The following is a 15824-nucleotide window of genomic DNA, read 5'->3' as shown; positions in this document are numbered from 1 at the left end:
TGTCTATAGTGTAAGAGTTTGGAACAATCTTCCATTTCAGATTCGAATAATGCCGTCTTATTATCTTTATCGTAAAGCTTTCAAAACGCATTTGTTTTCTAGGACTTAACTGCAACTGATAAAAAGTATTTTTTAAATTTTTTTCTCTTTCTTTGAATGTTTTATTGTTTAAAATTAAGTATTTTGTATTTCCCTCAAATGGAGAGGTTAATCTTGATTTTATTTGCTTAGAATTTTGTTTTAAATAAGCGTAATGTAAGCCGTTAGTAGTATAGTATAGTGACTTAGGCGTGCACATAAAGACGCTTACACCTAACTTATAGGATAAAGGAAAGTTCTTTCTAGAATATACTCCTATCAGGCGCCCAGTTAAAGGATTACCCCCATAGTGCTACACAGGTTCTGTCGGAACATGTCACGATGCCTTCTGTCTTGCATTCTAGATGCTGGCGTTCTTTCAAGGGATCTTCACATTCTATCACCAAGGCTATGAACTGGCAAAGGACTTCAGTCACTACAAAATGGAGCTGCAGGTCAACATTCAGAATGTGAGTCTTTTGGAAAGAGCTCTTTAAATAATCTCCATGGCGTGGATCAAACCTTGAGTGGATGAGAAGTTCCAGAGTGGGAGAAGGGAAGGAGGAATGGGGACAATGATTTGAAATCAGAAAGGAATACACTCAAGAGTAATGTAAGGATATGTTTTGTTTTTCCACAGTAAGGATGATGAGTGCATGGAATATCCTTTTCAGCGCAAGTAGTGGGGGCAAAATTTGTATCTGGAATTGAAGAATGCTTGGGATGAGCAGAGGGGGATTGCTGCAAGCGGAGCATTGAGATTATGTAGAGCAAAGCTTCTCATAGAAATATGAAGGCAGATAAAGACCATATAATCCAGTTTGCCCATCCATGTCATCAAGTATCCCTTCCTCTCCTTTAGAGATCCTATATACTTGACCCAAACTTTCTTGAATTCAGATGCTGTCGTCCTCTCCACCGGGAGGCTGTTCCGTGCATTCATCACCCTTTCCATACAGAAGTATTTCCTCAGGTTTACTCCTGAGTCTGTCCCTTTTCACCTTCACCTTATGCTCCCTCATTCCAGAGCTTCTTTTTAGTTGAAAGAGATTCACCTCCTGTACATTTATGCCATGGAGGTAATTAAACATCTGTATCATAGCTCCTCTCTCCCTCTTTTCTTCCATTAACCAGTCAGGTTTTTAAGATTACCACAATGAATATGCATGAAAGAGATTTGCATCCAATGAGTCTCCAATATCTGTAAGTTTGTCTCATTGTGGTAATCTTCAAGACCCAACTGACTAGCGGTGCCTCCTGGAGAGGGTTGAGAAACCGATGTTAGGGCAGAGGCACTGGGCCCACCCACTTTGGCCTCAGGTCCAGCCAGGTGTGGTGTACCCTTGAGAGTGCCGGAATGGAGGCTCCCGTAGTCCTGCATCTCCCTCCCTCCCTCCTTTAACAAGCATCTCTCTCTTGAAAGGGTCACTGACAGCAGCAACAATTCCCACACACTGCTCCCAGCTAACTCAGAGCCTCTCCTCTGCTGTGTCCTGCTCCCTCTTATGCAACATCTGTTTCTTCCTGGGTGGAAAGTAACAGAAGGGAGACTTTCTGGTCAGTGGCAAGAAGCGTGTGGGAATCGCTACCGCTGCTGGTGACTCTTTCAATAGAGAGACACATGTTAAGGTAGATAGGAGGGAAGATCTATAGAAGTGCTAGACAATTGGAAAGATAAGGGAAGAGAGAGGAGTAATTGTTGTACGTGGGATGGGGTGGGGTGAGGAGGGAAGGAGAGATGCTACACAGGGGGTGAGAGGCGAGAGAGGGAGCATTGTTGGACATGACGGTGGAGGGGAGGAAGAGAGAGAGAGACATGGCATGGGAGGAGAGGGGAAAGAGAGGGAGAAATGTTGGACATGGGGGTGGGAGAGAAGGAGAGAGAGATGTTGGACCTAGAGCACGAGGGAGGGAGAGAGAGAGAGATGTTGGCTATGGGGGTGGAGAAGGTGGGAGAGATGCACAGGAGGTGGGGAGGGGAGAAAAAGGGAGATATTGCATCTGGGGCAGAAGGGAGTGAGGGAGAGATGCTGGACAATGGTAGTGAGGGAAGAGAGAGTGAGAAATGCTGGGCCATGGGAGAAGGAGCTGGAGGGAAGAGAGAAGGGACAGGGTGATGTCAGGTTATGAGGGTGGGGAGAGGGAAAAGATGGAGCAGAGTGTGTGCTAGAAGAGTGGAGGGAGGAAGTTGCTGGGAATGGTGGAACCTTGTGGGAGAGGCCAGGAGGGGAGTGGCAAGGAAATAAATGAGAGGCGGAATAATTACAGGACTAGAAATATGGTAATGTGGAGTTGATTAAAGATGAAAGGGAATGGAAGGCTGTGCAAGGAATGAGTTGGGGAATGGGAAAGGTAGTGGGTGAGAGAAGGAGATGGAAATTTGATAGGTAGCTGAAAAATAAAAAGGAGGAGAAGGGTGAGAAAGAGGGTCAAATTTGAGTGGACAGAGAGGCAGGAAAGTAAAATAGAGAGGAAACAGCTGAAAAAGAGCGATCAGTATGTCAGAGGCAGTGTAGTGAGGGAATGGAACAAAATTGAAGAGAGAAGAAAAAACAAATGGACATCAGCTGCTTGAAGGAAAATTAGTGGAAGACAGACCAGAAAGCAGAAAAGAGAAACTGGAACTAACATAATGGTAAAATAAAATGTCCGGACAACAAAGGTAGAAAAAAAAGCATTTTTTTGAATGTTTTAAATGGAATATGCTAGCTCTGGGCAATGTGCATAGCTGATGTCTTTGTACTGTGTTCAGTAGAAAAGAAAATGCATTTCTGTTTTATTTCTCCAATGTTGCAGTACATGCCAAGTTTAATTTCTTGGAGTTCCCTGATAAAATTTTTGTTTATATATTTTTATTTCTAATGTGTGATCCCTTGTTCAATATTTGGTGAGGGTCTGTCAGTGTGATAGTAATGGCAGGTGAGGAAGATCGGAAGGAGGCAGTGAAGAGAAGGAATCAGAAGGGGGGGGGGCTTCTTTATTTTCTGACCTTGGCCCTAGGATGTCTAACACCAACCCTGACCCTTGCTGTAGCTGGTGGAAATCCCCAAGCACCGCTGAGGACCTCCTTCAAAGGTGATCAGAAATCCCTTCTACCAAGCTCTGCAGAAACATCTTTGAGCCACTGACAACTATGCATGTGTGGGGTGCCGGCGTCGGTGGCTCAGGGATGTTGCTGCTGCCTGTTAAGCTTGGTAAAAGGGAGTTCTGGCTGCCTTCAGAGGAAGTCTTCTGCTGACAGACCTTGGGAATCCTCATTAGCTAAAGTATTTATACTTTGAGATGGGAGTAGGGCAGGCAGAGAAAATTTTGTGCTTATCCACTTTAGGCTCAGGCCAATCCAAAATCTGCTGTCTGGTTACACCTCTGTGTTAGGGTATGCAGCATTGCTGCAGGGAGGGGAAATGGTCTTGTAATCATATTTATTTATTGCTTTTTTGAAAGAATTCACTCAATATGGTGTACAGCAAGAATAAATCAAACATAAACAGTTGTTGTTTGTTTCTACTTGTATCCATGGTTTGCTGTCATCATGGAGTTATGGTGTAAAGGAACATGTTGGGGTCATGTGTGCTTCCTCTTTCAGACCAGACACTGCAGTAGGGACCTTGCGCTGCACATTTGCTCCCTGACATATTTGAGCTTGTTTTGCCCATCTTGACTACGTTTACAAAAATGTATAGAAGACAAGGGATTATATAAGTGAACACTGCCATCTGCTGCTTGAGGAGGGAAGCTGCAGCAGGGACTTTAAATGAAGGATGCATTAAACTCTGAGGTCTAGTGGCCCTGAAGGCAAGAATATTGCTTCTTTTCACTTGGGCAATTTACTTTAAAGCAGCAATTGTTAAATTTCTGTGCTTAGTTCTGTTGCTTCCTTTGTGGGTTTTATTCTGAAGTTCTCTTTCTTTTTAGTTTCTATAATGGAGAGCTTCCCAAACTGTGGATCGAGACCCGAAATGGGATCATGACTTGGATGGGATCTCCATGTTGGGGGGTGGGGGGGTCATAAAATTTTATTTGGCTGCCTGCATGGAGTCACTGCCAAAAAAGATTGGCATGCACTGCTGTAATGTACTTTAGATTTTTAAAACCCTTTTGGGTGGAGTTCAAGGTGGGTTTGCACAGCAGTCCCCAGTTTAATTTGATTTGTAACAGTGGGCTTGTTTAAGTAAAAGGCACATTCAACACCCACCGTTCTCAGGTTATCATAGACTGAGCTTTATGGTGACTGATATTGCTGCAGTGAGTTACAGGAAAACATTTCAGGTGCTGTACTGAGCTGACAAGGTTTCTCTCCTCCTGGAGGGAGTGGGACAGAAGACTCCATGGAGTCATTTTCCGCCAAAGTCACTATGCTCACATTAACCCTCTCCTTAAGTCCCTTCACTGGCTCCCTATCCATTTCCGCATTCAATTCAAACTTCTCTTGACGTGATCACCTGTGCCCTTTCAGGAGCAGGAGAGAGAGATAGAGAGACCCTAGCTCCAGGTCCCCCTTGGAGGCCTGGGCCCGGGGAATTTTGTCCCCCCCCCCCCCCCGCCCCCCCTTCTCGGCAGCCCAGATTAGATGTATTTCCTTTCCCTTTTCTTTTTCTTTTCTATTAGAATAATTTTATACTGAATCTTAACTTCCCCATCCCACTATAACATCTTTTGTACTTATCTCCTACTGGACTTGGCGAATGCCTTTACGGTATTATGTAAGCCACACTGAGCCTGCAAATATGTGGGATACAATTGTAACAAATAAATAAATATATTAATGTAAGACCACTCTGAAAGTTGTCTCATTGGGCTGTATATCGAGCACTATTAAACTTGAAACTTGCTCCTTCACACTCTGGAACGTTAGGAAAGTTGTTGAACCAGAAAATCTTATGACTTGTCATAGTTTCTGAATTGCTACACAAAGCTGCATGTATAAGGGTACACACTAAAATCTCTCAATGGCAAACTGCAATGTTGAGATTCTGAGGATAACATTGTAAAGGTCGTGCAGGCTGGGGAGACAGGTGTCTATTTAAAACTATGGAAGTGCTTTATAAAAGGCTCAGTGAGTGTCGAGCCTTTTTGAAACTTTGTAGAGCACTTTCAAGAGATGTATGCATTGAATGTTTGGTGCTAAATCCAAGAGAGAAGGTTATTTTAGAAACATGAATGCACAAAACAGAACAACAACACATGGGGACACATGTAACGATGTAAATGCAGATATATGATTCAATTTTATAAACAGCTGCAAAACAAGCATGCAGATGATTATAAACTCATGTAATTTATTTATTTATTTATTGCATTTGTATCCCACATTTTCCCACCTCTTTGCAGGCTCAATGTGGCTTACAATGTGTCGTATTAGTAGATAGTAGATTAAAGAGATAACAGTTATTGTTACATAGAAAGTAGCATGATCGAATTTTAGGCAGGTAAATTTAATTAGAAGACGTTACTGATAGTAAGTAAGGTGGAGATGTCATAGAAAATAGCCTGATCGAATTTCAAGCAAATAGATATGAGCAAGAACATTGTTGATAATATGTAGGTTGTAATGTGTTACATTTATAGTTACTGCTCTTGTAAGGAGATTGTGGGTCGATGTCCACAGAGAGGTCGAGGTGTTCCTCTTGTATCATCTGAGTTCCAATACCCGGTGAAAAAGTTGTTAGCTGGGGTCTACTTTGTTACTATTTTACTATGATATTCTGATTAAAACTTGAAAATAAAACAAACAAAGCAGAATACACAGATACAGTGAAGGACTGCTGCTTGGAAGCAGGAAGGGCGTTCTCCCTTTGAGAAGCAATCACAGAGGGTTTGAGGAAAGGGGTTATTTCCTCAGAGCTATAAGGAACACCAGTGCCTTCTTAGTCTAGATGAATTTGAAAAAGTATGCAGCCCTTATTTGAAGTGGGTTTGATACCACAATTATTAGTAGTGTTGTCATCTGTTGTGTGGCTATTTCTCTTCCGCACTAAAAGGAAGTTGGAGGGATGTTGGGGTTTTGTCGTTGGGGAATAACATTGTTATACTGTTCTTGAGATATCCTTGATACTATTGTAAACAATATTTGGTGTTCTGTGTATGATACTTGAATGGTATTAATACACAATCAAGTCTTTTCCAGAGACAGGAAAGCAGTAAAACTAGAGGACATGAATTGAGGTTTCTGAGTGGTAGACTCGATCCTAGAGTCAGGAAATACTGAGGGTGAATGATGCCTGAAATACTCTACCAGTGGAGACAATAATAGTGAAGGAATTCAGAAAGGCGTAGGATAAACCCAGAGGATCCCTAAATAGAAAGAGGATGTAATCAAAACAAAACTTAAATAACCTCATGGATGTTGATGTGTTTTGATGGGCAGGAGTGGGGGGAATTAAGGACATTGCCAGGCAGACTTCTATGGCAAAGACCAGGGTGGGCTTGAGGGGGCTTAGACAGCAACTCCAGTAGTTCGGACATTAGGACAGTGCTGGGTGGACTTCTGCATTCTGTGTCCTGAAAATGGCAAAGAAAGATCAGGATCAAATATAGGTATTTCATGCCACATTCATTGTTGTCTTAATATGAATGAATGTGACTGCTGGGTGAATCATGCAGGCCTTTAAGTGCCATCATCTACTACATTACTATTTTACTATGGGGTCCTTTTACTAAGGTGCACTGAAAAATGGCCTGCGGTAGTGTAGGCGCGGGTTTTGGGCGCGCACAGAATCATTTTTCAGTGCACATGTAAAAAAAAGGCCTTTTTAAAATTTTGGCCGAAAATGGACGTGCGGCAAAAAGAAAAATGCCGCGCATCCATTTTGGGTCTGAGACCTCACTGCCAGCCATTGACCTAGCGGTAAAGTCTTATGCGGTAACTGGGTGGCAATGACCTATGCGCGTCAAATGCCACTTGGCGCGTGGCTGAAATTTTTCGGCCACGCTACAAAAATGAAATTACCACAAGAGCCATGTGGTAGCCGTGTGGTAACTCCATTTTGGCGCACGTTGGGCGCGCATAGACGCTTACGCGGCATAGTAAAAGGGCCCCTATGATATTCTGATTAAAATGTAAAAAAACCGAATGCATGTATACTGTGAAGGCCTGCCTGTGTCCAAACAATAAGAATTCTACGGCCGACCAATATAGTCGAAAGGCCCACTGTGAGCTCCACCAAAATGCTACATCCAGCTATAGTGTATCGCATGATTTCTGTTAGTTTTCTATTTGAAATTCTACCACTGTGAGCATCCCTTCTAGCTTTTTGTTATTTCAAGTAACTACTTTTCCTTTTTTTGTACTACTCCTGCTGCAGATTGTGTGGTACTGTTTGGCATTTCTGTATGTGATATCTATACCGAAATGGCTACAGTAAGAGCCTGAGTTAAGTGCTCTTGGTGTTCGAAGAGCAGCAACTACATGGAAGCCTTGTATCGGATCAGGAGTAGAAATATCATCAGTCCTGCTCTGCTCTACTGTTTTAGATCAGGATTTAAAGATCTCATGTTTGGAAAAGGAATTGGAGAAGCTTGGTTCCCAGTCTGCTAGTTTCCAATTGGCTTGGACAGCTGTGACTATGGATTGCTTGATGATTCATCTATAGATGGAGGAGGCTATGGAGAATAACGCCAGAGCCAGTAATCTGAGTCTCTTGAATGTCCCCATTACCCATTATCTTTCTCCCCTTGAGCTATTTAAGAAATATGTCAAAGACATTCTTCAATTAAGCCATGATGGTTTAGGGGTGAGAACTTTGTATTACCTTTCAAGGAAGGTGAGATCTCAGAAGAGTGAAGGCGATATGGGTAATTTGAATTCTCCAGATAGTTTAGATATATTACAAATTTTTCAGAGTCTTCTCAAGAAAATATTCTAAAAAGGGCTGCTCTGTTGGTTATTTTTTGTTCTCCTGAGCAAAAGATGTTGGCTTTTAAATCTTTTTTTTTTTTCCTAAGAAGGCTGTACTTTTTTGTGTTCAAACTATATATATGTTTCCATATGTGGCCAGGCCTACTCAACTACAACAAAAAGCTTTCCTTCAGTTGAAACCTGGGGTTTTGGCTGGGAGAGGCATATTCTTACATTTCCCTATAGGTGCCTGGTCACGTCTGAAAACAATTCATATATCTTTTTGGATCCTAGTTATTTAGGGGTTCTTTTACCAAACTGCAGTGGTGGGGGCCGTTTTTGTCCCGTGTTGCGGCTCTTTTTACCACAGCGGGTAAAAACCTATGGATCGAGTTTTTCTTACTTAGGTACACAGATGTGGAATGCATTACCAATGAGTGTGAAAGCGACACACGACCACCAAACCTTCAAGCGAACTTTAAAGACCTACCTGTTTTGTAGGGCCTACTCTATTGATTCTACTTAAATACCATATATTTTATTTCTAATTTCCTTGTCCCTCATTGTACCCATTGACCCCTACCTTATCTGATCCTTTTGTCTAATTATATTTGTTTATAACCCACCGTACTTGGCGTCCACCATTATGGTATTTTGTAAGCCACATTGAGCCTGCTAATGTGTGGGAAAATGCGGGATACAAATGTTACAAATAAATAAATAAAAAGGCTGAAAATAGCCATGGCCATTTGGTAAGATTGCTGTTACCGCATGGCCATGCGGGGGGAGCGCTTACCACCACCCATTGAGGTGGCGGTAAGGGCTCTCACGCTAACTTGGTGGCAACTGGGTAGCATGTGGCGCTGCCCTATTGCTGCTGGGTTAGAACTGCACTAAAAATATGGGCCTTTGTTCCCTTAGCAGGGGAAATGGCAAACACTGGGGCTGAAACTACCGCCGGCGCCCACTTCAGGTTAGCTTCCAGTAAGCCCGCGTTGGCCTTACCACCGCTTTGTAAAAGGACCCCTGAGAGAGTTTTCTTTCAGCTTAAGCTGGAATATAATTTTTCTTTATATATTGTGATGATAGATTGTTTAATAGTGTCTTAAGGCAGGGGCGTAGACAGACACCCAACTTTGGGAGGGCCTGGGCCCAAGATGGGTGGGCAGAAGAATTCTGCCTTGTCCCACAAGTGATTTGGTCTCTCCCTCTCTCACTTGCATGCCATATGGTCTCTCAAACATCACCCCCTCCACCGCATACCTTTTAAATAGCAGATTTTCACCGACAGCGAGCAGCAACTAATACACACTGCTGGCCCCACAGCCTTCCCTCTGATGTAACTTCCAGTTTCCGCATAGGCGGGAATACATCAGAGGGAAGGCTGTGGGGCTGGTGCGAGCAGTATGTATCAGTCACTGCTCACTGCAGGCATCTGGTATTCACAAGGTATGAGGGACAGTTGTTGGGAGTTTTCGGCTGGTGGGGCTTGGGGAATCCCTGCCAGCCACATCATAGATGTGCTGCTACTGGGTGGGCCTGAGCCCAAAATGGGTGGGCCTGGGCCCACCCGAGCCCACCCTTGGCTACGCCACTGTCTTAAGGATTAGGCCTGCAGATGTGCCTTATTTTTATTTTTTCTTTTATTCCCCAGATTTGTCCTTCATAGTGTGGCTAGCTTGCTCATTGTGTTATATATTTGACTTTTTGACATTTATTTTCTTTTTTTCCTATTTGCAATTTGCTGGAATGTTATCCTTTGTAACATTTAAAGTTATAAAAATAAATGTAAAAAAAATGATATGTGTTTTTGTCTTTTGTTTTTCCATCCCAGACCAGGAATCGTTTTGAAGGGACAAGATCAGAAGTGGAAGAACTCATGAACAAAATTCGTCTGGCACCCCAGCAGCATAAGCGAGCCAGTTTGTTTACCATGGAGGGTTACCTCTTTATTCAGGAGAAACGTAAGATATCACCGTTTTTAGCTTTCAATTCCAGCACAGTAATGAGATTTTGGCAAGAATGCGCATTTGTTGGCTTGTATTCGATTGGTTTGGATCCTTAAAAATGTTTGTATGCAGAAATCACTTCTGCACCTGTAAATCTACAAATTAACTAAGGATCCCTTTTACAAATTGGTGGTAAGTGCCACGCGGGATTACCACTCACTAAAAAGGAACTACCCCTAGCGTGCCGTCACATATGTGTACCCAGCGGTAATTGGGCATAAGTACATAAGTAATGCCACACTAGGAAAAGTTACCGCAGCGTTACCATGGGAGCAAGCTCCCCCCCCCCACTTTCTGTGTCAAGTCTTTTTTTAACCAAATAAACCACTTGCTTTGGAACTACCCTGTACTCCATTGTTGAACCACATGTGTATACTTAGCCGGTTAAGGGCAAGAATTTTTAGACTGGCTTTTACCCACTTTTGGAAATTGCCCTCCACTTGGTATTTTTAATGAGTGATCATCATACATAAAATTACCATTGAGAGATTAATCTGTCCAGATTGAAATGCCTTTAAAGTTGGGAGAAAAGTACGTACATGCTTTTCACCAAAGCAAAATTATGCACGTTTCACATAGGAGAAAATTATCCTAGGAAAAGTACTCTGAAACTTTTATACCCATGGATATCTTTTCTACATAAAAATACCACCTCACCCTGAGAACTCCCCCCCCCCCTCACCAGTGGATAAAAGCTTCTATAAAATTACATTATATATGTGCGTCTCTTCACATTTTGATGGAGGAGTGGCCTAGTGGTTAGAGCACCGGTCTTGCAATCCATAGGTGGCCGGTTCAAATCCCACTGCTGCTCCTTGTGATCTTGGGCAAGTCACTTAACCCTCCATTGCCTCAGGTACAAACTTAGATTGGTAAGCCCTCCTGGGACAGAGAAATATCCAGAGTACCTGAATGTAACTCATCTTGAGCTACTACTGAAAAAGGTGTGAGCAAAATGGAAATAAAATAAATATACTGTGAGCATATTTATAAAAATCCATTCCAAGGGTAAAACACAATTTTTACCCACGGAAGTGACATTGAAAATTGCACCCTTACCTCTGGATTCTATATATGGCGCCTGAAAAACCAAGTGGAAACCGAAGCGTATTCTATAATAATGCACATAACTTAATTGGTTAACTAGCTAATCGGCGCTGTTAATTGGATGTTAAGAAGCAATTATCAGCACTAATTGGCCTTAATTGAGATTTACGCACACAGTTCTATAACGTGCTGTGCCTAAATTCTAAGTTGCCTAGTTGAAAAGGGGGTGTGACCATGGGAAGGGCGTGGGCATTTCTAATATCTATGCACATTATTATAGAATACACCCAATCTGCGCCTCATTTAGGCGTCGGCATTTATACCAAGTAAAACATGGCGTAAATGGCTGATACTAAATTTGGTCACATGGAGAGGCGCTCAGCATATTTTAAATACTGTATGGAAATTTAAGCCTATTCTATAAAACATAGGCATAGTTTGGTGAATACGCCTAGATGTAATTTTTTTCCATGTGTATTTTTCAGGCACCATATGTAGAGTCTAGGCTTTACTGTTTGAATGTCTTGCTTTTAACACGGGACCTTTCCCATCCTGACTGATTTATTTACTATATAACCTATAGCTGAAAATCACCCATTGTGCAAAATTTAATGATCTCATTTTGTTTTCTGTGTGTTTGTTTTTTGGTTTAAGGGCCTGCCCCATTTGGTTCCAGCTGGGTAAAACATTATTGCATGTATAGGAAAGAAACAAAGAAATTCACCATGGTACCATTTGAACACAGGTCGGGCGGGAAATTAGTGAGTATCTTTCATGTAATTTAACATGCATCAGGTGTGACCTATGTACAGAATCATATCCTCTGCATTATTTCACATTACTCTTGCACAGTGCACTGTGAAGGCACTTTTCACGCTGCCCACATTGCGGCAAGGTCCGGGGCACTTTTTACCTGTAGCCTTTGCACCAATATTCCAAGTGAAAGTATGCGTATACTTTTACTTTGAAAATTGTTTCCTCTTTCTCTCTGAGCACTTTTGTTTGGACTGAATCAACATATGTGGTTTTTGAAAATATAAAACTGTGTGTTCTGTAGCAATTCCCCCCCCCCCCCCCCCCCCCACAACTAGGGGATCACTTCCATTGAATGCGGGTAAAAGTTTCTTCATTGTAGGATAACATGCAGTTATCTAATTTTACCCTGGGTGGATGGACAATTTTTCAACTAGCCCTTCGCCCTTGCAAATGACTTTTGAAAATTGCTGTCCGTTTTTACAGCCAAAACGAAGGAACGATTTGACAGATAAGCAGTGTGATTCACCAGCGTTAGGAAGGCTTCTCTTCAGAATGTAGCAGGATGAGATAGTTTGTGGGAGTTATCTTACATGAGTAATATGCAATGCTGAAAATGAAGATGAGAAGGTTCAAAAAAGACATACTGTACAGATTGGTACCTAACTACGTATTTACATAACGTAAATAAAATATAGCACCAATCTGAAGGACATGGTTTAAGCAATAGAAACTGTCGACGTGTCTTCTGAGTTTCTCTTGTATCCAGGAAGATCTGGATTTTAAAACCCAAAAAAGGTTTTATCCCTATTTTCAAAGAACATTTTCATCAACCAATTTTTATCTGGTGCAAGAGTAACATATACTTGTATTTTCAAAAGTGCCCACGTTGGTTTGCTTGCTGATAAAGGCAGTGAAAGTGTCTGTGGGTACTTCTATGCCTTTGAGATTTTTCAAAACGAAAGCATGTTCACAGGCAAAAAGTACCTGCAAACCTTAGGGTCAATATTCAGTGTGGTTTAACCAGGCAGGAGAAGCTTGTGCCTTCTCAAACCCCAGTCAGTGGTCTGGCTGCCGATAGCCAGCTGCACTTAACTGGTCGTCGCCATTTAATATCAGTTCTAACCGCCCAGACGGAATCTGGGCAGTGGAAGGGCGTTCTGGAGGTGGAGTCGGGGAGGAGTCTGCAGTTTTGCATGCACAGAAGACCAAAAAAACCCACCAAGGGCCATTCAAGCTTGAGGTTGTCAAGAGTCTTCTTTTGGTTGACCCAACACGGGCCGTGTTTCGGCAACAAGCGCCTGCATCAGGGGTCAGTAAAGGACTCTTTTTGTCTAAGATAAATATCACATACAGAACTCGTGATTTATATGATCAGTAAACCTAGTTAGGAGGTTAATAAAATTCACACTTCCCAGCTGTCGTGAAAACGCTCAGCAGTACGACTCTTTGTGGCAGCATCAGCATGAAGATTTTCAGCTAAAATTACAGAAAGAACAAAGTTATGCATGCACAGGCCTTATTTTTTGGCTTTAATGCTATATGGGGGAAGCATATGTGTGTTGGGGGACTGTGACTAGGGTTACCATTTTTGCTCCCCCCAAAAAGAGGACACATGCCCCACCCCTTTCACACCCCACCCCACCCCCTGTCACATACCACCCCACCCCTTTCACACCCCCACGTCACACCCCCCTAAGGGTGTCCTATCCTCCTCTCCCCTTACCTTACTGTACTGCCCTGGTGGTCTAGTGACCTCTTCGTCTTCGAAAGTGCCCCCTCTTTCTTGCCTGGAGCACTGCCCTGCATACTATTCCTTGCTGACGGTCCCGGTGCCAATTCAAAATGGCCGCTTCAAGCTATTATAAACGAACGTACCTAAACCTGCACTACCCAAGCTGCAAAGGACTCAAATACAAATCAACTTACGCATCCAGTTTTTCCTACATAAGCACACAACTGTGGAACGCATTACCAAAAGCCTGGAAAACTACGTACGACCACTTACACTTCTGGAGAACACTAAAAACTTACCTGTTTAAAAAGGCATACCCTACCAGTCCAAAATAAATGCCTGATCTCTGCAACACACACACACACACAAAACGTATTGGACATAACACAACCCTTCCGTGGCACGTTTCCCTTATGTGGCTATACCACGTGAACTTTATCTTACTACAACTTCACTATGTATTTATTTACACCGGAGTCTGCGAACGCCTCTCCAGTACTAAGTAAGCCACATTGAGCCTACAAATAGGTGGGAAAATGTGGGATACAAATGTATTAAATAAATATTCAACGCTGGTGCATACTTAGCTAAGCGGCCAGATAGGACCATGCAAAAGGCTATCCTAGCTTTGTTTCGACTATGCAGATGCTGACACCTACATAACTTCCAGGTTTCCGGCTGATGCTCTGATCCCCCAACCCACCTCCTGAATCCAGTATCAGCTGGGACCCGTGTAAGTGCCAGTGGCCAGAACATGCCTGGTCATGCCTGGATATTTTTTTTAAATTTTTTTATTTATTGCATTTGTATCCCACATTTTCCCACCTTTTTGCGGGTTCAGTGTGGCTTACAATATGAGTTAAATGTTGGAAATACAATTTGTTACAGATTGGTTATGGATTACATTGTGCAGAGTTATGCGAAACAATTGAGGTGTCGTTAAGGAATGTAACAATGGAACATAAACATTGAAACTTTGGTAGGAAACAATGGGAGCTTAGAGGGCGATAAAAAGGCATGAAGACATATGGTATATATCTTTCTGTGAGTAAAGGTGTGAGTGATGTGATATTACGGGAATGAGAGTTCAGAGGTGAATGTGTGATGCCTTAGTGAACAGTAAGTGTGGACTTTATGTGTTTTGTTTCTTTCCGTAAATTTTTTCGAAAAGATGGGTCTTCAATAATCTGCGGAAGGAAGCTTGCTCGTTGTTCTTAAGTTGCGCGGCAGTGTATTCCAAAACTGTGTGCTCATGTGAGAAAAGGTTGACGCGTGTAGCGCTTTGTATTTCACGCCCTTGCAATTGGGGAAGTGGAGGTTAAGGAAGGTTCGGGATGATCTTTTGGCGTTTCTGGGTGGTAAGTCTATCAACTCAGACATGTAGGCTGGGGCTTCGCCGTGAATGATTTTGTGAACTAATGTGCATATTTTAAAAGTGACGCGTTCCTTGAGTGGAAGCCAGTGCAGTTTCTCTCGTAATGGTTTTGCACTTTCATATTTTGGCTTTCCAAAGATGAGTCTGGCTGCCGTATTCTGGGCTGTTTGAAGTTTCCTCAGTGTTTGTTCTTTGCAACCTGCGTATAGTGAGTTGCAGTAATCCAGATGGCTGAGCACGAGGGATTGCACTAGGCTGCGAAAGACGGATCTTGGGAAGTATGGTCTTATCCTTTTCAGTTTCCACATGCTGTAAAACATCTTTTTTGTTGTGTTGTTAGCGTGAGTTTCAAGCATTAGGTGGCGGTCGATAGTGATTCCAAGGATTTTTAGCGTTTCTGAGATTTGAAGGTTCAGGTTTGGTGTGTTTATGGCTGTGAATTCTTTTGTGTTGTATTGGGAGGTGAGAATCAGGCATTGAGTTTTTTCTGCATTTAATTTCAGACGAAATGCATCCGCCCATGTGTTCATGATGTGCAGGCTTTGATTGATTTCATTGAAGATTTCGTTAATGTCTTGTTTGAAGGGGATGTATATTGTCACATCATCAGCGTATATATATGGGTTGAGGTTATGGTTTGATATGAGTTTTGCCAAAGGGATCATCATTAAGTTGAAAATGGTTGGTGAGAGAGGTGATCCTTGTGGTACTCCACATTCTGGTGTCCATGCCTTGGATGTGGTCGAATTTGATGTGACTTGATACGAACGTTGGGTTAGGAACCCTTCGAACCAGTTCAGGACATTTCCTCCAATGCCAAAGTATTCGAGTATGTGTAATAGGATTCCGTGGTCAACCATATCGAAGGCACTTGACATGTCAAATTGTAGGAGGAGTATATTGTTGCCGGTTGCAATTATTTTATTCAGTGCTGATGCCTGGGCATGATCTGACACATTGAATATTCGGGTCTGATTTAGCTGGCGGCAG

General features: G+C 42.5%; 1 protein-coding gene across 1 annotated transcript in view; it reads left to right on the top strand.

The window, feature by feature from the left end:
• The window catches only part of ARHGAP10 (Rho GTPase activating protein 10), a 503009-nt gene that overhangs the window by 220065 nt on the left and 267120 nt on the right, over positions 1-15824 (top strand). The window contains exons 7-9 of the mRNA XM_030191662.1: positions 444-548; positions 9750-9879; positions 11626-11732. Coding sequence (XP_030047522.1) covers positions 444-548; positions 9750-9879; positions 11626-11732 — 342 coding nt within the window. The remainder of the gene's footprint in view (positions 1-443; positions 549-9749; positions 9880-11625; positions 11733-15824) is intronic.

This window comes from Microcaecilia unicolor, chromosome 2, assembly GCF_901765095.1.
Source record: "Microcaecilia unicolor chromosome 2, aMicUni1.1, whole genome shotgun sequence".
In the NCBI taxonomy this organism is placed as follows: domain Eukaryota; kingdom Metazoa; phylum Chordata; class Amphibia; order Gymnophiona; family Siphonopidae; genus Microcaecilia; species Microcaecilia unicolor.
This window is presented reverse-complemented; position numbering and strand designations above follow the sequence as displayed.